Genomic DNA, 19,508 nt, shown 5'->3' on the forward strand with positions numbered 1-19,508 from the left:
CGCGAACCGGAAGCGGTTATCTCCCGCCGGCAGCATGGCGGCCGCGCGCTGCTTGCGGCTGTGCGGGCGCTGGCGGCCGGTCCTGCTGGGCTCCGCGCGGCGCCGTCTCCCGGCGGCCGCCTCCTCCGTCAGCCCCGCGGTCCCGCCGGGCCCCGCGCTGCCGCCCCGTGCCGCCCTCAGCACCGCCCCGCGGTGGCAGCGGTGGAGCTCCGGCGGTTTTGCGGGGAGCGACGGGCTGGAAGGCGGCGGAGGGGGCGAGGAGGGCGGCGGCGGCGGCGGCGGCGGGGCGGACCCCGGCGGGAGCGGCCCGGTGATGACGGCGCTGACGCCGCTGATGGTGCCCGAGCATTTCCCCAACGTGCCGCTCATCGCCGTGACGCGCAACCCCGTGTTCCCGCGTTTCATCAAGATCATCGAGGTGGGCGGGGGCTGCGGGGCGGCCCGGCGTCCCCCGGTCGTTTGCCGGTCGCTTCTCCTGCTGTGGGCTCGGCGTTGGGCCGATCGCTTTGGGCCGCGGGGCGGTTCGGGTCGGAGGATCACCCGTCCCACCGCGCCGCACCGCGCTGCTCGTGGCTCCGTCCATTGACTGAGCGGGGCTGACGCTGCAGTGCCAGAGGAGCGTTTGGCCGTCTGAGAACGTGGATTCGTTCGAGGGGTTTCTCAGGGGAGCGCTCTCTCCGCCAGCTTTTCTAACTACGCTTCTCCACGTTGGCCGCCGGTTGCTCGTCACGGATCCTTAGGGTTGGAAGGGACCTTTAAAGGCCATCTCACCCCACTGCCCTGCAGTGCATGGGGACACTGCAGCTCTGACAGGCTGCCCAGGGCCTGATCCAGCCTGGCCTTGAGAGTCTCCAGGAACAGAACATCCACCGCATCACTGCAGCCTGTGCCACCTCTGACCAGAGCCACCATACAGGCAGCACTGGCACTGTCGGCTCTGCTTCTTCAGGAACTGATAGGCAAACAGAAAGGCTGAGCACCTCATAGTGAAGCTTAGAGAGCAGGGAATGCAGAAGTTTTTGTATTGGAATCATTAGGTTTGCAGTCCTGCAGAACTTCTGTATGGAAGTGGTTGATATCAATGCTCTGTGGTCTCAGCACTTCTAAGCTGCTCTCCACTCCCTGTGCTGGGTGCAGGAGGGGGCTGGAAGTCAAAGTGTGAGAGCTCATGGCTTGAGCTGAAGAGAGCTGAATGTGTAAAGCCAGAGCTGCATGCACAAGCAAAGCACAGCGGGATCCTTTGCTCCAGGACAGCAGGGCTCGCCTCGTTTATTGGGAACACAAACATTTTCTGAACATCCCCTGGTTCTGTAGTTCAGTGTGACATCAGGTGGGGTGGGATGTCCCCTTGGCCAGCGTGGATCAGCTGTCCTAGTGCTGTCCCCCCCAGCCCCACACCTAAAACATCCCCAGATCTGTGCAGCACTGCTTGGCAGTGTGTTACCTCTGCTATGTTAATCAAAAACTCACAACACAGCGACTTCTTAAATATTCAGTGTTAGTGTCTTCTAATATTCGTCCATTTTTATGTTGCTGTCCTGTAATATAGGCAAGATCAGAAGAAAGATTAGACTTCATAGTTCAGAGGGTTCCACCATGCGTGGTTTGGTGTGCTGAGGGTGCAAAGCTGAAGGAAAATCCTTACCTGACTGTGCTTCTTGTTCTAGGTGAAAAATAAGAAGCTGGTTGAGCTGCTGAGGAGGAAGGTTCGTCTTGCCCAGCCTTACGCTGGTGTTTTCCTTAAGAAGGATGATAAGTAAGTTGTTTCTCTTCATCTTTACGGCAGTGAGATGTTTTTGTGCCTTTACACTAGAGGCTGTGCTCTGAGATTCCTTGCCTGTCATAGCATTCCAGTAATCATGCTTAGACCTCCTCTTAGCACAGCATCCATTGCCACCAGCATTTTGTTGCTGGAAAGGCTGCTGCTGTCTGGGAGGGGCTGAGCATGCAGGGGTGTGCAGAGGGGCTGCCTAACCGTGAGGACAGTGTGAAATCCTTGCTTCCGAATGCAGGTCAAAGTTCTGCAACCAATTGCTTTTTTTCCTTTGTTGACATTAACCCACTCCAGAGTTTCTTTATATCTTGTGTTTTTTTCTTCCTCGATAGCAATGAATCGGATGTGGTGGAGGATCTGAACGAAATCTACCAGATGGGAACATTTGTACAGATCCACGAGATGCAGGACCTGGGAGACAAACTGCGCATGATCGTCATGGGGCACCGGAGGTACTGAAGCTGGGGCTGGAGGCACTGGAAGGACTGGAGAAGCACGCCTCCCTCTGTCACTGTCACCACGTGTTTCATGTGCAGCTCCTGCGTGACAAGCTTTTGTTACTGCACTGTGTTCTGATGCTGCTCATTCTTTGTGCTCTTGCAGGGCGAGGCAGTTTCACCCCCAAAATAAAGAGCTAGCACACATCATTCTCCCATAAGCCATTAGGTGATGCAAGCAAGTATTTGTTGTTCTGAGGTTCATCAGTTTCTTTGGAAAATACAGCAAGAAAAGAGGGAGAAGAAAAAAGAAAAACGCAGTCCAGAACTGTAATTGTGATTGTCCTGGAAGTGGATTGAGTGAAACAGGATTACACACGGGGCTGCAGGTTTGGCTGTCTGTGCTAAGTGTTTTGAGATGAGGCAGTGTAGAACAGTAGCTCTAACAGCCTCAGGTAACTGATTTTGGGCTGTGTGCTGCTTTGAAGCTTTGCTTTTATTTTTCCCTCTTGCTTTGCTGCACCAGTTCTGTTTTTATCCGGACAGCAAAAAATAGGTGGTGCTTCTCAGAGCTGAGTTTGCCTGAGCTTGCCAGGAAGAGGGTGAGATTTTGGTCCCAGTCTGGAGAGCTATGGGTTGTGCTCTGTGTTTTAGATGTCTGACGTGAGGCTGTTGGTATAAGAGGCAAAATTCAAGGAAGTTTAAAAATATTAACAGGGAAATGGATTTTGTTTGGAGGGTATAAGGCTGTGCATCTAGCCCTTCCCTTTTAGGGCTTAGTAGTTAATTATTATAGAATGCACTGTTGGTTTGATCTCTTCCAGTATCATCATGTAGGAAATAGAGTGGATGGTAGAATTTTGAATGTCTAGGTATGGAAAGGCTTCGTGATACACAGGGAGTTTAGAATTAGGGTTGATATTGCAGCAGGTGTGGTTTAAAGCAAAGGATTGATTGTTAAGAGTCAGAAGAGTGAAAAAGCAGAACAGGATGTTCAGAATGAAGGTGAAGGAGTGAAGCAGCTTTTCAAGAAGAACAGGAGGGGGTGGGATTCCCCTTCAGATCGTAGGTTCGTATAGAAAGCCAGCAGTCTGAGCAGCCACACTCACAGGGATACCTTATTAATCGTCCTGTCTGTGTGCTGTGATGTTTCAGTCTGTGATCCTGAGCTTCGTCGCTGTGTATTTGTTCACCAGGTGATTTAGCTGTGGGTTTGTTAGTGGTTTTGATCCTGGCTTTGCAGTTCGGCAGCTGATCTGAGCAGTAGAGCTGGTGATGGAGATGAGTCCCTGCTGTGCAGCTGTTCAGCCTGTGCTTGTGCTGACCTATGGAAGGGCATAGCAGCAGCAAGGTGGCAGAGGGGAAAAGGTGTCCACCACCTTCATCCCAATGCAGAACTGCACTGGAGATTCTGAAAAGCCTTCAGTATTACAGACAAATGGCTTTTTCTCGTGCTCGAGTCGTTTAGCAGAGCAGGCTCTCATAAAACGTAGTAACCTCTGATTATCAGGACTATGTGACAGATAAAGGTGTTGTTCAGAGTGAGCAGTTGTCCTTAAGCTTCATGAGGTGAAAAACCATTCAGCAGCCAAACAGAGCAGTTTTGTGGTAATTTGGGCTGAGATAAAGCCAGTTCTGTCCTATCAGTGGGAGTCAAAGAGAACATTTCAGGTGATTTTTTTAATCCTGGAGCTCTTTGCTTTCCTACTTGAATGACTTACAAGAACTTGAGGAAGGAAATGGAAGAGCTACAATCTAGGAAGGAGATCCCTCTTCCCTTCTTTCTTTCAAATGCCCCTTTTCCTTCAGTCTTCCTATGACTTTTCCAGCTCCTCCTACTTTTATTAAGGAACCTTGTTAGACTGAACCTACAGAGCAGAAACAGAAGCAGCTATTTTTGTGGCTGGTTAATTTTTGTATATTTCTGCTCACTTGTTGTAAATGTACTAAATAAGACCCACTGGTGTTTACCACTCGAGTGTTATGGTTTTGCTAAGTGACACCTTATTTTAACAGAGTGAACCAAAAATTAAATCTTACAGAAGTGTCTATTATCAATTAGTCACCATTGTCAAATATTGGCATTTCAGCTCAAAACAAAAGGCTTTCCAGGCTGAAGCTGAAGTCACATAGAGGCAAAGGAGAACTGATTGTGTTTGGTTTCCTTTGGCTTTCAGAATCCGAATAAACCGGCAGCTGGAGGTGGAGCCTGAGGAGCCTGAGGGCAAACAGAAGGTGAGAAGGAAACAGAAGCGCCCTAAGAAAGAGGCTGAGGAGGAGCCTGGAGCAAAGGAGCAAGCTGTGGAGGTGGTGCTGGATCCTGTGGCTGCTTCGTCGCAGGAGGTTCTCATGGTAGAAGTAGAGAATGTGGTTCATGAAGATTTTCAGATCACAGAGGAGGTGAAAGTAAGTGAATTGAGCACACCAGCCTTGACCTGCCCTGTGGATGGCATCTGTGTTGCTTGCTGAAGAGTTCTAAAATGAAGCTTTGGAAAACAGTTCCTTCTTCTCGTAGGGAATTTTATGAAAACAGTGAGTTCTCCTCAGAATGGCTCAATTCCTTAGAACCAATCACTTCCAAAAATTGCCAGCTGAAGAGACTGAGCTGTGCTGAAGTCTGTGTGATAACCTATGTCAAGTTAAGTCTTTGCCCCATGGTGATCTGAGTGGTCAGCCTGACTGCATCTTGTGTCCCAGCACAGGATACATGTTGTGCATGGAGAAATTCTGCCCCTCCTGCGTTGTCTTCTTGCCTCCTAGGAGGAGTAACTGTGCAGCACGAGCAGCATTTCAGCTCAGCACTGGAGATGAGTGGCCAGGGGCTGCCTGTCTGGGCTCCCAGAATGGGGAAGTTGGGGAATGTTGTGTTTGTACTCATCAAATCTTTCTTGTTCTTACAGGCTCTGACTGCAGAAATTGTCAAAACAATCCGGGACATCATTGCCTTGAACCCTTTGTACAGGTCTGTGTTTCCCATGTGTGCTCTGGGGATGGAGGACCCTAAGATTTCTGTTCCCCTTGGCCTTTTGCTGTAACAAAAAGGAGACACTCACTGAATTGCTGCCCAGAATTTGGTTTGGGAATTAGCATCTGCTGTTGGAAAGTTTTGAAAACCTTATGCAAAGCTTTAATATCTGTTAGGAGAGCAGGACGTGGAGCAGATGGTGTGGGTGTGAGGGGAGCTCACTGCAGTAAGTGCTGCAGCCTTGTGCACGTGTTGTGGACGTGAGGCTCAGCGCGGCGGGTCACAGATTGTGAACATTTCACATTCATAGCTGTATTTATCAGTGACCATTGCTTTTGTCAAGGTGTGTATTTGTCACTGAACACAGCTTTAGTCAGACTTTTGAAAGCTGTTTTGCTATGAAGCAGAGTTGCATTTCATTTCCTCTTTAGATAACTCAACAAGGCTACTCCTTTATGAACGCAAGAATTTACTGAACGTTTTGGGTTTTATCACCATTTTTTCCAGGGAATCTGTACTTCAGATGATGCAAGCTGGACAGCGTGTGGTAGATAACCCCATCTATCTGAGTGACATGGGTGCAGCACTGACAGGGGCAGAGTCACACGAACTTCAAGACATCTTGGAAGAAACCAGTGTAAGATGAAGCTTTCAACTCATGCTGTACTAGCAGAAGCGTGCCTTTCATTTGTCATAATTTCTCTGGCAGCCTCAGTACAGAGTGGGCTCTTGTGCTACATTTGGTGGTAGGTTAATATCAGCTCAGAGATTCCTGCTGAAGGATACAGGGAGTAAGTAATAATCTGCTTTCAGGGAGGGTCTGGATGCTCTGTGTCTTTGTGACAGTTGTCTCTTGCACTGTGGTTGCGTGTTGCTGAGTTGGTCTTTCTACACCTGCAGGTGCTGTGGGGCAGGGAGTTGACATGAGTGCAGTGTCTGACAACTCATTTTGCATCTGTCATTTCCAGATTCCCAAACGGCTTTACAAAGCCCTTTCCCTTCTAAAGAAGGAATATGAGCTGAGCAAACTGCAGCAACGTCTTGGAAGGGAGGTAAGCTTTCAAGTCAGGTACATCTTACACACATTTATAGCATGTCCATCTCTTAATAGTACAGTACTTAGCACTGCCAGTGGAGAATTTTAAAACAAGACCATGGTGCACACTGAAGGAATGACATTGATGCAGTTAATAACTTGATACTCCTCTCCAATTGGAAACTTAATTTTCGTGCTCGTTTGGAAAAGTAATACAGGATCTGCTATTGAATCTGCTTCCTCCTGGAAGCCCTGCAGCAAAGGAGGGAGGTGATGTAGAGAAGCAAAAGGGGTTTTTGGGGAGCATACTGTGCTTATCCTACTTGATTTTCTTCTCTTATGAGAAGGCCTAGAGGACAAAGGGAGAACAGCAAGTACTTTTACACTGACTTCAGCAAGGCTGTAGTCATGGTCTTTGGTTTTCTTTTGGACAAGCTGGGGTGATGTGGACTGGAAAGATGAAACTCTGAGTTTGGTGTAGATGCTGTGAGAATAAAATGAGCACAGTGAGATTGGAAGTGGCACAACAAGCGGCCGTTCCTTTAGATGCTGCTGAAGATCTCTGCTGTATTTTCAGCATCCAAAAACTCAGAAGTGCTGGAAAGCATTTGATGTTTATTGCATGGTGCCAGGAGCAGGACAGTCACAGTGCTTGTTGCTGTGTTTAGGTTGAAGAGAAAATCAAGCAGACGCATCGCAAGTACCTTCTCCAGGAGCAACTGAAGATCATTAAGAAGGAGCTGGGTCTGGAGAAAGAGGACAAGGATGCAATAGAAGAAAAATTCCGTGAGCGGCTGAAGGAGCTGGTGGTGCCAAAGCACGTGATGGATGTGATTGAGGAGGAGCTGAACAAACTGAGCTTGCTGGATAATCACTCCTCAGAATTCAAGTGAGTGCGCGGCTGTGTCCTGTCAGGTTAGTTAGGAGAATAAGAGCAACCAGCCCAGTTCTGGTAAGCTCTCACCCAGGGAGTTTTTCTCTTTTCTGTCTTAGCTGCTTTCTCTGGATGTGTCATAATTGCACTCCTTCCTTGCAGCCTAAAGCTGCACAGAAGTGCTGTGCCATTCCTTTCTCCTCATGAAAAGTGCAGTGATTCCTGCTGCCCTTAAGTGTTGCTCTTCTCTCTCCTCAGATGTTTTCGTGAGATGCAGGAGAAGAGAAGCAAAAGCTCCTGTAGTGCTGGGACAGGGCTGGAGCTGCAAAAGAGCAGCTTTTATCTTCTGTCACATCATCTGTGTGTCAGAAACTGAAACTGCTTTGAACATTCATGTCTGTTGAGGTGCATCTGCTTTGCACTGAGCAGTCAGCACGGTCACCAGTGCAGGTTTGCAACAAAAATATTTGGCAGGAAAACACCAAAGCTGCACACAAAGCTGGTATTACTTTTTCAGGTCTAATTCCAGCATTGCTGTTCACCTGGTGGTTAACAGATCTTTCAAGCCCTTTTTGCTTCACTACAAATAGGATTTTCATGCAGCATTTACTGTGACTGTTCTGGTTATAATATGATAATGTGGGGTTATTGTGGCAGACTGACAACTTTTGTCTCCTGAATGATGGAACCAAAAGGGAGTAAGCTGCTAAGGGAGTTCAACAGAAGAAAATCACCACCCAGGCCAAGGTTCTTGCTCACATATTTTGGTGTTCTGAGACAAAAGTTTGCATTCTTTGGGAAAGGGGCAAGGGATTGAAGACTGCAGTTACAGGCTAGCAATGCCTGCCCAGGTAACAGGGTATTTTCATCATCTGCCTTTTATGAGTCTGATTCATCCTCCGCTTTTTGAGGGGTGAAATTGTTTTGGAAGGCAGTGGAGGAAGGCATGGGTTTGTTGCTGAATCACTTTGTTTGTTTCTGTCAGCGTTACACGGAACTACTTGGACTGGCTGACATCCATCCCATGGGGTAAATGCAGTGAGGAGAACCTGGAGCTGAGCAGAGCCCAAGCAGTTCTGGAGGAGGATCACTATGGGATGGATGACGTCAAAAAGCGAATTCTGGTAAGGTGGGAGTAGGCAGAGGGCACAGCTTCAAACTCAGCCCAACATCGGGTGGTTTGGTTACGTTTCAGCTCGCAGCTCTCCGTTAATTTTCGTTAGATCACAAATCACAAAAAGCTGCAGGCATGTTCTGGTGATAAGTTTATGTGTTTAATTGCTATTGGCAGTGAAAGTCACGTTCTGGTTTCGAATGACAGCGTATTCATTTTGTTACTTAAATGCTGAGGAAATGAATAAATATCCCAGGGAAGCACTGCCAGGATTTTGGTCAGTGCACTGAGAAGTTCCTGATGAGGTTCATAGTGACAGGCAAAGCTCCTGCCTTCCCAGAGCACACCAACCCTCAGCTGAGCAGGGGAGGAGTGTTAGCCAACAGTGAATTGTTGGTGTGCATTCTTAGGCATCCTAGAATGTTGCTTTTATTAAATTGCTTTGCTCTGATCTGGAGAGAAAGATAAAGGCAGTGAAATGCTTTTTCTCTCAGGGGAATTCTGGGGTAACTTTCCCCCAGCAGTACCCAACAGCAGGGACTTAATCTCACTATCTGATTCATTATTTTAAATGATAAATACTCTTTGGAGTGGCAGCCCAGCACGTTGCTCATCAGTTCCTGCAATGTTCATGCTGACTAGCCTGACAGAAGTGCACTGAGTTGCATCATGCAGGTCTGTGGCTTTGATTACTAATAGAGTATTTCCATGCAGTGGCAGAGTCCTACCAGTAACCTCAGCATCTCCCCCTGCCCTCCCCAGCTCTTTTGAGGACCTATTTTGTGTAGGATGCTCATTTTGGAAGCACTGCTTGACCCGATAACAGATGTTTTTGTGTTGCTGCTGTTTTCCTGTTCATTTTTGGTGCTTCCTTTGCTGTGCAGGAATTCATAGCAGTCAGCCAGCTGCGTGGGTCTACCCAGGGGAAGATCTTGTGCTTTTATGGCCCCCCTGGGGTTGGCAAAACCAGCATTGCCCGCTCCATTGCCAGAGCCCTGAACAGAGAGTATTTCCGCTTCAGCGTCGGAGGGATGACCGACGTGGCAGAAATCAAGGGACACAGGTCAGCATGCTTGGATTTGTGTTAAAGTTGTGCAAATGGGAGCATGACTGAATTTGAACAGTGCGTGTGATTTAATTCTCTGTTCTGCCAGCTCCTGCTGAAAGGGTTTGGATGCAGGAAGAGGAGAAAGTTAATGCAAAGGGAGGGATTTGTTGTGATCGTGTTCCTGCCTCGAACTGCAGTTGGTTCTTGTGTGTTCTTACAGGAGAGCTTTGGAAAGTTGTGTGAGCTTCTCAAAGGCATCAGGCTTAGATGCCAGAGTCATGTTTGTCTACAAATGCCAGCACTTGAGGATAGGAACAGCTTGAACATGGTGATTTCTGTGTGTTCAGGTGTAACTGAGGCCAGGTTTCTGAAGGATCAGGAGGGAGGAAATCTTTGGAACAAGAAAATGCACTGTAATGGTTCTTTAACCCAAACCAACAAGTTGCTGTTCAATGCTCTCTGTGCCCAGCCTCACCTTTTGCTTCTCTCTGCCTTAAAAGAGGATAAAACTAAAGCTGAAAGCCGCAGGTTCAGGAGTATTCTGCCAAAATTCAAGGCTGCTCTCTACAAAAAACAGAGTATAGATGGGTCTCAGTGCTTCTCGTGGCAATGGAGAATGCTTTGGTAGACAGATGTTGAACATCTTTCCCAGCAGGATAAGCCTGTTCCATCACGTGCAGGTGTTGCTGGTCTATGCCGTACTTCACAGTTCCCCCCTAAATGCAGTCTCTGGTAAAACAGGAGGACGTACGTTGGAGCAATGCCAGGAAAAATCATCCAGTGCCTGAAGAAGACCAAGACAGAGAATCCCCTGATACTGATTGACGAGGTGATGTCTGCTCTTTTTGGTTTTGCTGTTAAAAACCTGCTTGGCAACTACTGGCTCCTGCAGCTGAAAGATGCAGCAGTGATGGTCCTAAAAGTCACAGATTTGGTGGGGGTGTTCAGTTGTGCTGGGCTGTAATGTTTGGGTTACAGAGATGCTTCAGACATTTGTTTTCTCTTCCTATAACAGACCTCAGCTTTTACATTTCAGTCGTTCCTTTCCTTTTCCATTGCAACTATTAGATTCATGAGGATCACAGCCGGAGAATTCAGTAGCTCTCGTGTTCCCCACCACTATTGTACATGTGATATTAAATCTGTCACTCTCTCAGCAAGTCTGAAACTATAAGAATTAAGATGCTTACAGTCAAGTTTAGGTCTGCTTTGAGAATAGGTAGGAGCCAGGTCTTCCATCCTACTGCTTTGCACCAAAGCAAGTAAGGACAGGGTGTAACAGCAGGGCTTTAGGGCAGACCAGAAGCCTCTGTGGCTTCATTGTGTGCCATGGCTGGGAAAGACCAACAGCAGATGGCCTGGGAATGGAACAGAGGATTAAGCAGCAGTTGTCTGCCCTGCTGTTCAGGCCCTGAGCCTTGTCAGTGCATTGAGTGCTCCTGCCTGTGGCGGAGGGGAACTGGGGGAACCCACAGAGAACTGGTGGAATGGTGGTGGCTGTTCATAAGCACGTGAAGGTTTTGAGATGGAGCCCTTAAACAGTGCTTGCGTGGGAACCTGCTGCCATGAGAAACTTCTGACTTTAAATCTCGTCTCCTGCAGGTGGATAAGATAGGAAGAGGATATCAGGGGGATCCATCCTCAGCCCTGCTGGAGCTGCTGGACCCAGAACAGAACTCCAACTTCTTGGATCATTACCTTGATGTCCCTGTGGACTTATCAAAGGTATTTCCTCTCTTCTGCAGTGCTGTGGAGCTGCAGGGTATGAGTGTATGTCAATGCACAGATCTGCACGTGGCAGCAAGAAAAGTCAGGAGTCTGTTTTTCATAGTGACAGGCAGAGTTGCTGTGGTTTCTGCTGCTGCCTGGCTTTTGTATTTGGCTGCCTTTACACACATAGTTCTAGAACCCAAAGCTTTGTCTGCAATAAAAACTAGACTTCACAGAGAAAATAACCTTGCTCCTAACCTTCAGATCCTGCTCCAGCCCATCAGCCAGAGAAACACAGCAGTGAGGGAGCAGTGCTTGGAGTAAAGCAGCAGGTCACCTCATAGGATCTTGTGCTTCCAGGTGCTTTTTATTTGTACTGCCAATGTAACAGAAACCATTCCAGAGCCGCTGCGGGACAGGATGGAAGTCATCAATGTGTCAGGATACGTCGCAGAAGAGAAGCTTGCAATTGCAGAGGTGAGAGGAACTGCTTCAGTGATGTGCTGTGAATTCCATCTGATAAAATGGTTTTGGCAATGTCAAGCTTACGTATTTACATCCAACCATATCAACCGATAGGAGGCACGTGGTATGATGGACAGAGTTCCCCTAATTTGAAACAATTCCAGCATTCTATAATAGAGAGGCAGTGAACTCTAGAGAATGGCATTGAGCTCATGGCAGAACAAAGGTGGGAAATTGGAGCCATTAGGCTTTTCTCCACAAACGGACAGAAGGATGTGTGCATGTTCTCTTTCAGAGGTACCTGGTCCCTCAGGCACGAGTTCTGTGCGGTCTGGATGAAAACAAAGCCAAAATCACATCAGATGTGTTGACTGTTCTCATCAAGCAGTACTGCAGAGAGAGTGGGGTGAGGAATCTACAGAAACAAGTGGAGAAGGTGAGGGAGAGCTGTGTAACCGTGACCTCTTTGCTTCAGCATTCTAAGCTCTTTCTGCAGAAACAAATCCCTGTCTCACACAGGTACTGAGAAAATCAGCCTATAAAATTGTGAGTGGAGAAGCAGAGATGGTCCAGGTGACACCTGAAAACCTGCAGGACTTTGTAGGAAAGCCCATCTTCACCGTGGATCGAATGTATGAAACCACTCCTCCAGGCGTGGTGATGGGTCTGGCTTGGACAGCTATGGGTAAGAGTTGTGCAGGCACAGCGTGCAGTGACACAGTGACCTGAGGGTTAATCGTGTTACCAGGGAATTTGTTGATCTTCTAAGTTGGACTGAGGCTGCAGGTCCTGAAAGATAAATGCTGGCTGGAAAACTCAAATGTGTGTCTCCATCTTCATGTCACTGTCAAACACTCAGTCTAGTCGTTTTCTTTGAATTTCTCTAACCAAATCCAGTGAAGCTCTTCTGCCATTAGCAATAGTAACTTCTGGGGCTTTTTAGATTCTGACTTCCATTTTCCTGAAGATAAGAGCCTTTTTTAATTAGCCCAGGCTGATTGTGACTTCTCTTCGTGTGCTGTACCCATGTGAGCCACATCTATTACAGTGGCAGTGATTAAAAGCATAAGCTTTGCTAAGAGCAAGGACCAAACCTTAGAAGAAGGAGGTGTTGTTCTGACTTGCAGCGTGCCTCAGCTGTGCTGCATCTCTTCCAGTGATGTGTCACCATGGCTTTCGGTGCCAAGGGCAGATGCAGGCATTCCAGCACTGACTTGAAGGCAGTAGTTAGCTTCACTGGATTGCTCCCCTGCTTATTTGGGGTTCTGTGTGCACCACTGAGGAGACTTACAGCACACGTTAAAGGATTAGACGTCCAGATGTGTTCCCTGTGTGTTTAATTGGCTTTGGGTGGGATTGAAGTCCTGGAAGTGGTTAGAAAGGAAATAATTGTACAGTGGAGAAGGTAAACAGATGCACTGGGAAGTAGAGCTGACAGGTGTGGTGTGAGCATGTCTTACAGCCAGGAAGTGCCTACAAAGATTGCTTCCACTAAATATGGGCTGTGTCTATGGGCGATTGTGAGGTTTGAAGGAGCAGTGAATGGGGACCATCAGTGCAGTCCTGTTGAGATTTCTAGCTAAGCTTTCTGAAGGGATTTGGGGAACAGCTCTCAATTGCTCTTTCCTCAACAGTTCTCATTAGAAAGCCTTGACTTCAAATTCCTCTCACAGTGTCTGCTTCACCAAAGCCACCTGCTTTGATTTTCTTTAACCTTTCTCAGGATGTTGTTTTTCTTCTCTTTCTCAGGAGGTTCCACTCTGTTTGTTGAAACATCCCTGAAGCGACCCAAAGACAAGGAGGGCAAGGATGGGTCCCTGGATGTGACAGGGCAGCTGGGGGACGTAATGAAGGAGAGTGCCAAAATTGCTTACACGTTTGCAAGAGCCTTTCTGATGCAGAAGGAGCCCAACAATGACTTTCTCATGTCGTCCCACATCCACTTGCACGTCCCAGAGGTGATCTGATGGGGAAGTCAGAGACATGCATGGCTGCTTGCCTGTCACACTTTAATGTAGTCCACGTTTTCCCTGTTGCTTCTTCCAATGCAATGGGAACCTGGTTGTTGTTACCTGATGATTGGTTTCTTGCAGGATCAGAAAGCAGTAGATGTTTTCTCTGCCTCTGTTCCTCTCCCATAGCTGTTTCTTTCTTCTCAGAGATCTGTTTGACCTCAGATCCATGCAGACTGTCACTAGCTGAGGTTTTGCTGGGTAAACTGAGCAGTATTTTCTGCCTTGTTTTCAGCATTGCTCTCCACTACTTTGTGATTCTTTATCTGCCCTTGAAATACTGCTTCTTGTTCCCATGGTTGGCTTAGGCCAACAAAAAAAGTCAAGGTATTGATGCTCATTTTTTGCTTAAATCAGTTATTCAAAATCCTGAGCTTGACGAATGAATATCACAGATGCATCAGGCCAGAGATCAAGCTGTAGGCTCAGTTTATTGTTGTGAATAAGATGAGGAGTGGCACGGTGTCACTGCATGTGCCATTTCAAACAGCACTTTCCCCAGAACCTTTGTGCAGTTAAGTGCAAGACCCCCAGAAATTGCTGCTGTGTTAAAACAGCAGTGAACAAAGGTTTTGTCTGGCTTTGCTGGTCTGCAAATGGGTTGAAAATATGATTTTTTTAAATTATTTTTTATTTTTTTGGCAGGGAGCAACACCAAAGGATGGACCAAGTGCAGGATGTACCATAGTAACAGCACTGCTGTCACTGGCCATGGATTGCCCAGTGAGGCAGAACGTGGCCATGACTGGAGAGGTGTCCTTAACTGGGAAAATTCTTCCTGTGGGTGGAATCAAGGAAAAGACCATTGCAGTAAGAGCTCATGTGGGCAGAGGCCCACGTTTGTCTTGGGGTCTGGGCACAGCCAAGCGGGTTTTGCTCCTGGAGTGGCAGAGAGAGGCAGTAATGTGCTGTGGAGAAACCTGCTGGTGGGAGTGGGCATCTTGCTGGTGTCTCCAGGCGTGAGGAAGGAGGTGAAAACCGAGGCTGCTTGCCGGATTTTTCTGTTCTAGAATGGAGGGGATTTAGAACTTGGAATTGCATTTCATCACTGTGAGCTTTTTCTCTGTAAAACATTACGAATCGGCACAGCAGCCCCAGGTGTGCTGTCACTGTTCTGCTAACAAAGCTTGCAGTCCATGCAGCTGCTGCAGGGCGCCTTGGGGCTGGGGGAGCTGCATGGCTGCAAGGCCCTGACTGCTCTCTGTAGGAGGGTAAAGCCAGATGGTGCTCCTGAACCAGAGTGCTCGCTCCTTTTCCAAAATGGGAAGGAATCTCTGTTCTTAGTGGACTGATGGATTTCTAGGACTGAACACACAGACAACGTAACTTTCTTTCTCCCCATAGGCGAAGAGGGCAGGTGTTACCTGCATCATTTTGCCGTCAGAGAATAAAAAGGATTATTATGACCTTGCTGGATTCATCACAGAAGGACTGGAAGTGCATTTTGTTGAGCACTACAAGGAGGTATTCGATATAGCGTTTCCAAAACAGGATTCGGCTGCAGGATGATGCCCAACACCTGGGGCTGGAGGGAGGTTTGTCCCTCAGTGCTCTGCCTGACATGGGCTGATCCTGACGTGGGACACGGAGCTATTGCTGCTGCGCAGCTGCTGAAGTGAGCGAGGGCTTTGGTCGAATGATGTATTTCTCCCCCTTTAATACTGAATTACGATCCAACTTAAGTATTTCCAATAAAATGAAGTTGTGAGATTTTACCAGAGGAATGTGCATGTTATCAGCCACCAGCAGCAGAGCTACTTCAGCCTCTTACACTCCAAGGAGATTTTATAGTTATTTCACTGCACACCAAACATCTGCTTCAAGGAGTATGAACACAAGTGAACACTGTACTGGCAGATGAGTTCCCTGGAACATCTCCCTGCCTTGGTGGGGAATGCTGGAACTCTCGTGGGACACAGAAGCAGAGCTAGCACACTGTGTGGTGGAGGGACATGGATCTCCCAGCATAAGCCATAACTCCAAGCTTAAAGGAGCACACTGGGACACAAGAGCAGCCTGCTCAGTACCAGCAGTGAGTTCTGCACACCACTGTTGACTCTTCACCGCAGCAGCTGAATTATGTTCAGAGTGAAAAAAGGAACGAAATGCGTGTGTCTGTTGTGTATGTCAATAAACACAGGCTTGGGCTTGAGAGTTTGAGTGCTTCACCTTAGGGTGAGCTTTAGAGAAACTGAGTTTGAGTAGGACTTATTAAATAGAGGAAGAGAAATTCCAAGGAGCATTTGAAATGTATTCCTTCCGCTGTAAGAACTGCGCTGTCCTGTCCCATCTTTCAGCTAGGTGGGCTCCAGTAGGAAATAAGAATTTTCCTGCTGAAATTCAAGCAGCTTTTAGCGACTGCGTTTCTCTCCTGATTTGAAAACGTGCTGCTGAATGGGCAGAGACTGGGTTTTGAGAAAGGCAGTTCAGTTTGGATCACATTTTGTCTCAGTGGGGTGTGAGCAGGAGCAACTCCAAGGTGAAATGAGGGGGAAGGGATGTCCCAGAGCAGATGAACCCCCTGGTCAGCCTGCTGCTGTCCTGGGATGTTTGCAAACACCCACAACAGCCCTGGGGGACAGATGCACACAGGCTTTTTTATTGACCTTGCAGCTCCCAGGACTGGCAAGGCACAACTCTAACCCCTGCCAGTTTGGGTTTGTTTTGGTGTTGCCCTAATTCCTGATGCAGAGTGCTGCGCTGTGCTAGAAAGAGTAGGCTCTGTACTTTGCAAAGTTCTGTCGCCAAAGCAGGGAGTGGGGGCAGCATTGTGTCTCTCTGATGATTTGGGTGCAAGCGTGAAGATAAAGCAGATTTGTTTGTCTTTGCTACAGGAGTGGCAGGAGGCAGGCAGCAGCTGCCCACCACTTGTGGCAGCCATTCCCTCTCTCTCCCAGCAGTACCGATGAACTTGCTTGTTCTGCCCTCCGGAACTTTCTCCTCCTCTTGCACCAATTCTGAGGCAGAACTATGAACAGAGAAGCCCTCCTGCTACCTACAGGCACAAGGAAGAATGTTAAAAAAAGCAGAAATTCCACTTGGTAAGAATGGGCAGAAGAAGGGAATAAAAGAGCGATTCAAATTCTGGATTGCTGTATTTTAGGGATTGTCAGCAAAACCCCTCAGCATCCCCAGGAGCCGCCCAACCCTACGGCCTGAAGCAGGTAAAGCACTGAGCCATTACACTTCGTTTATCAGAAAGGGCTTTATTGAGCTCCAGGCCGTACAACTCAATCCTTCTTTGCAGCAGCTTTCCTCATGGCTGCCAGGACATTGCTGAGTTCTTCCCGCTTTCGCTTGGCCCGAATGTGAGTGCCAACCTGCAGAGAGCAGAGCAGCACGGTCAGCAGCGCCCAGCAAAGCAGAGAAAAGCAGCTGGTTGGCTTCAGGCATTCACTTGAGAAGCAAATGAGACAGTACTGCCCCAGCATAGATTTGAAGCCCAGCAATCTCAGCTGGCCAGAAGGAGCTGCTTCACGTGATGCTTCAGTAGTGTTTCTACTCTGTTCTTGGGGGGGAAAGGCAGAGAATGTTCCCAGCCCTCAGGGCTGCCTCCAGTGAGCTCTCTTTCAAGTCAGCTGGTTAATGGCCCCCAGCCTCTGCCAGCATTGCTCTACCTTTCCCAGCATCAGTTCACAAGTAATACAAGAAGAGCAATGGAAGTCTGAACTCAGGACCTCAAAGTGTCTCTCCAAATCCAATATCTAAGTCCATCTCCCTCTCTCCCACCCTCGCTCAGGTCAGACACTAACTGCCCTAGCAACTGGAAAAAAAATAACAGAGCAGACCTCGAGATAATAGATAATAGAGCAGAGGACAGAAAACTGGCAGCTCAACCAAAGAGTTTCTGACAGCCTCATTCAAACATCAGCTTGACCCACCCGTTTCTTGATGAACTTCAGAGCACGTTTATCTTTGGAGACTTTCAGCAGTTCCATAGCACGTCGTTCGTAGGGCGCGAAGCCGCAGACCTCCCTGATCATGTCTCGCACAAACTTGGTGTGTTTGGTCAGGCGCTGTTGGAAGGGGAAAGAAAAACAACATTCACAATCAACATAAGCAGAAAAACAGCCAGTGTGCCAGAGCCACCCCTGCCAACAACACAGCCCTTCCACGTGCTCTGCAGGGCTCTGAACTAGTGGGCTGTGGAGACACGAAGACCTGACTGGATGCTGACCTGTGCGGCCTGTCGGGGGGAGCTGCTTTGCAGGGGGTTGGACTCAATGATCCCTCGAGGTCCTTTCCAACCCCTGTGATGTGCAAATTTAAAGCCACACATGCAAGTTTGGGGAAAAAAAAAAAATCAGAATGCTGATGTATGACTGTGTGTGCACCAATCTGCAATTAAGGAATTAGAAATAGAAGTACGCAGTGAAGTAGAAGGGCAGAACTTCTACTGGGCTAAAGCCCCCAGAGCAGCTCTGCTCTGAGCACAGCTCAGGGCAGGAAGGCTGCAGGATGTGTTGGGCAGCACTGTGCTCTTGGTGAGATCACAGAATCATCACAGAACGGCCTGGACTGAAAAGGACCACAAAGATCATCAGTTCCAACCCCCTGCTGTGTGCAGGTCGCCAACCAGCAGCCCAGGCTGCCCAGAGCCACATCCAGCCTGGCCTTGAATGCCTGCAGGGCTGGGGCATCCACAGCCTCCTTGGGCAACCTTTTCCAGTGCCTCACCACCCACTGGCTGAAAAACTTCCTCCTAATATCCAACCTAAACCTCCCCTGTCTCACTTTAAAACCATTCCCCCTCATCATATCACCATCCACCCTCACAAACAGCCATTCCCCCTCCTGTTTATAAGCTCCCTTCAAATACTGGAAGGCCACAATGAAGTCTCCCCAGAACCTTCTCCAAGCTGAACGAGCCCAGTTCCCTCAGCCTTTCATAGAGAGGTGCTCCAGAGAGATGTGCTACTCTGTTCTCTCTGAACAGCACCTGAGATGTTGGACATCTGCAGGCACCACCATTTGCATCAAAAAACAGGGCCATAGGAAATGCAGGGGTGCACTGCTGCACATCTCCAACACAACACGGTGTTTTGTGAACAGGTGACAGAAGCTGCAAACAATTTCTCTCATCAGCACACACATTTAGTGAGCCTCGCTCAGTAAGTCCCATTAGTGGTCATTAACCTGGAAAGCACCTGTTGTCATTACCTAAAGCACGGTGCCAGGAAGGCCTTCCAAAGTCCCCCAGCGCGTTTTCTATTTTGCTGCCCACATTTAAGCTGTAATGTACACGTATCCATCTTATCCTTCCATTACAGGGCGCTCCACTGCTAATTCTGCTCTCACTCGACACCTACACCCATGGATTTCATCCTTGCCATAGCCTACACAGCCCCTCCACGCCTACCAGCACCCCTCCCTGCCTCTCTCCATCCCATCGCAGTTTCCTGTCCGTTTCCCACTGCTCTCTACCCTCGCAGCTCGATGCCGCTCGGCACATTGCAGCCCGCAACCCTCACTGCCGCCAATGGCCACTCCCGCGTGTCTGCACCCGCGACCACCGGGCCGGGCCCAGCTGCGCCCCAACCCTCAGCGAAGCGCCGAACCCGCACTCACCCCTCGGCGGCGGCAGTGCCTCGGCTTAGACACGTTCTTCGTCACCTTGTAGCCCTTGTTGAGGCCGACGGCCATAGGGTAGCGGATCGCCATGTCTGCGAGAGAGAGCGGTCAACGCTGCGCCGCGGCCCGGCCCGGCCCGGCCCGCCCCCGCTGCGGGCCCCGATCCCCGCCTCGCTGCGGGCCCCCGGCCCGACCCCCACGGGCGCGGATCGCGGCCCCGGCCCTCACCGGCCGCAGATGGCCGCGGATCCCGGGGGCTCCAACCAGCACCAACCTGCAGCCGCACCGGAAAGAAGGAGCGCTCGCGACGTGCTGAGACAGCGGAACTTCCGGTCCGGCCCTAGAGGGCGCTCTATCCCTGGCGGGACCATAGAGACGAGCGGAGGCGGGGCGCTGGGCGACCGCCTGGCGGCAGAGCGATACCGCCGCTGATAGCGATGCCGATAGCGATGCCGAGCGGTGCTGGCGCCGAGCTACAGGAGGGCGTTGCCGGCGGGTTGGT

At 49.1% G+C, this 19,508-nt stretch overlaps 2 protein-coding genes across 3 annotated transcripts; one reads left to right on the forward strand and one right to left on the reverse strand.

The window, feature by feature from the left end:
• The first annotated feature begins 230 nt into the window (after positions 1-230).
• LONP1 (lon peptidase 1, mitochondrial) lies at positions 231-15,150 on the forward strand. The gene is made up of 18 exons (XM_052702104.1): positions 231-418; positions 1,668-1,756; positions 2,107-2,226; positions 4,389-4,617; positions 5,112-5,173; positions 5,684-5,813; positions 6,145-6,228; positions 6,881-7,101; positions 8,072-8,210; positions 9,085-9,263; positions 9,990-10,077; positions 10,851-10,973; positions 11,319-11,435; positions 11,719-11,859; positions 11,943-12,108; positions 13,173-13,381; positions 14,081-14,245; positions 14,780-15,150. The coding sequence occupies exons 1-18, from the start codon at positions 314-316 to the stop codon at positions 14,942-14,944; spliced, it is 2,532 nt and encodes an 843-aa protein (XP_052558064.1). The 5' UTR covers positions 231-313; the 3' UTR covers positions 14,945-15,150.
• A 1,471-nt stretch (positions 15,151-16,621) lies between these two features.
• On the reverse strand, positions 16,622-19,331 carry RPL36 (ribosomal protein L36). Of its 2 annotated transcripts, none has more exons than XM_052702163.1 (4): positions 19,235-19,331; positions 19,004-19,098; positions 17,317-17,451; positions 16,622-16,755 (listed from the first exon to the last, which is right to left on the reverse strand). In XM_052702163.1, exons 2-4 carry the CDS (start codon positions 19,094-19,096, stop codon positions 16,666-16,668), a joined length of 318 nt encoding a protein of 105 aa, XP_052558123.1. In that variant the 5' UTR covers positions 19,097-19,098; positions 19,235-19,331; the 3' UTR covers positions 16,622-16,665. The 2 variants fall into 2 exon arrangements, with proteins under 2 accessions (XP_052558123.1, XP_052558122.1); XM_052702162.1 differs by having other exon boundaries at positions 19,281-19,304.
• Positions 19,332-19,508: the final 177 nt, after the last annotated feature.

This window comes from Tympanuchus pallidicinctus, unplaced genomic scaffold (assembly GCF_026119805.1).
Source record: "Tympanuchus pallidicinctus isolate F22 unplaced genomic scaffold, pur_lepc_1.0 scaffold43, whole genome shotgun sequence".
Lineage (NCBI taxonomy): Eukaryota > Metazoa > Chordata > Aves > Galliformes > Phasianidae > Tympanuchus > Tympanuchus pallidicinctus.

Bases quoted from the DNA above. Each gene is read 5' to 3' on its own strand.
- LONP1 (XM_052702104.1), top strand. From the start codon at position 314: ATGACGGCGCTGACGCCGCTGATGGTGCCCGAGCATTTCCCCAACGTG. The intron at 4,618-5,111 runs GTAAGTGAATTG...TTGTTCTTACAG, and splicing joins AGATCACAGAGGAGGTGAAA to GCTCTGACTGCAGAAATTGT. The intron at 9,264-9,989 runs GTCAGCATGCTT...CTGGTAAAACAG, and splicing joins GCAGAAATCAAGGGACACAG to GAGGACGTACGTTGGAGCAA.
- RPL36 (XM_052702163.1), bottom strand. From the start codon at position 19,096: ATGGCGATCCGCTACCCTATGGCCGTCGGCCTCAACAAGGGCTACAAG. The intron at 17,452-19,003 runs GTGAGTGCGGGT...CCCTTCCAACAG, and splicing joins GGCACTGCCGCCGCCGAGGG to CGCCTGACCAAACACACCAA. The intron at 16,756-17,316 runs GTGGGTCAAGCT...TGCTCTCTGCAG, and splicing joins TGAAGTTCATCAAGAAACGG to GTTGGCACTCACATTCGGGC.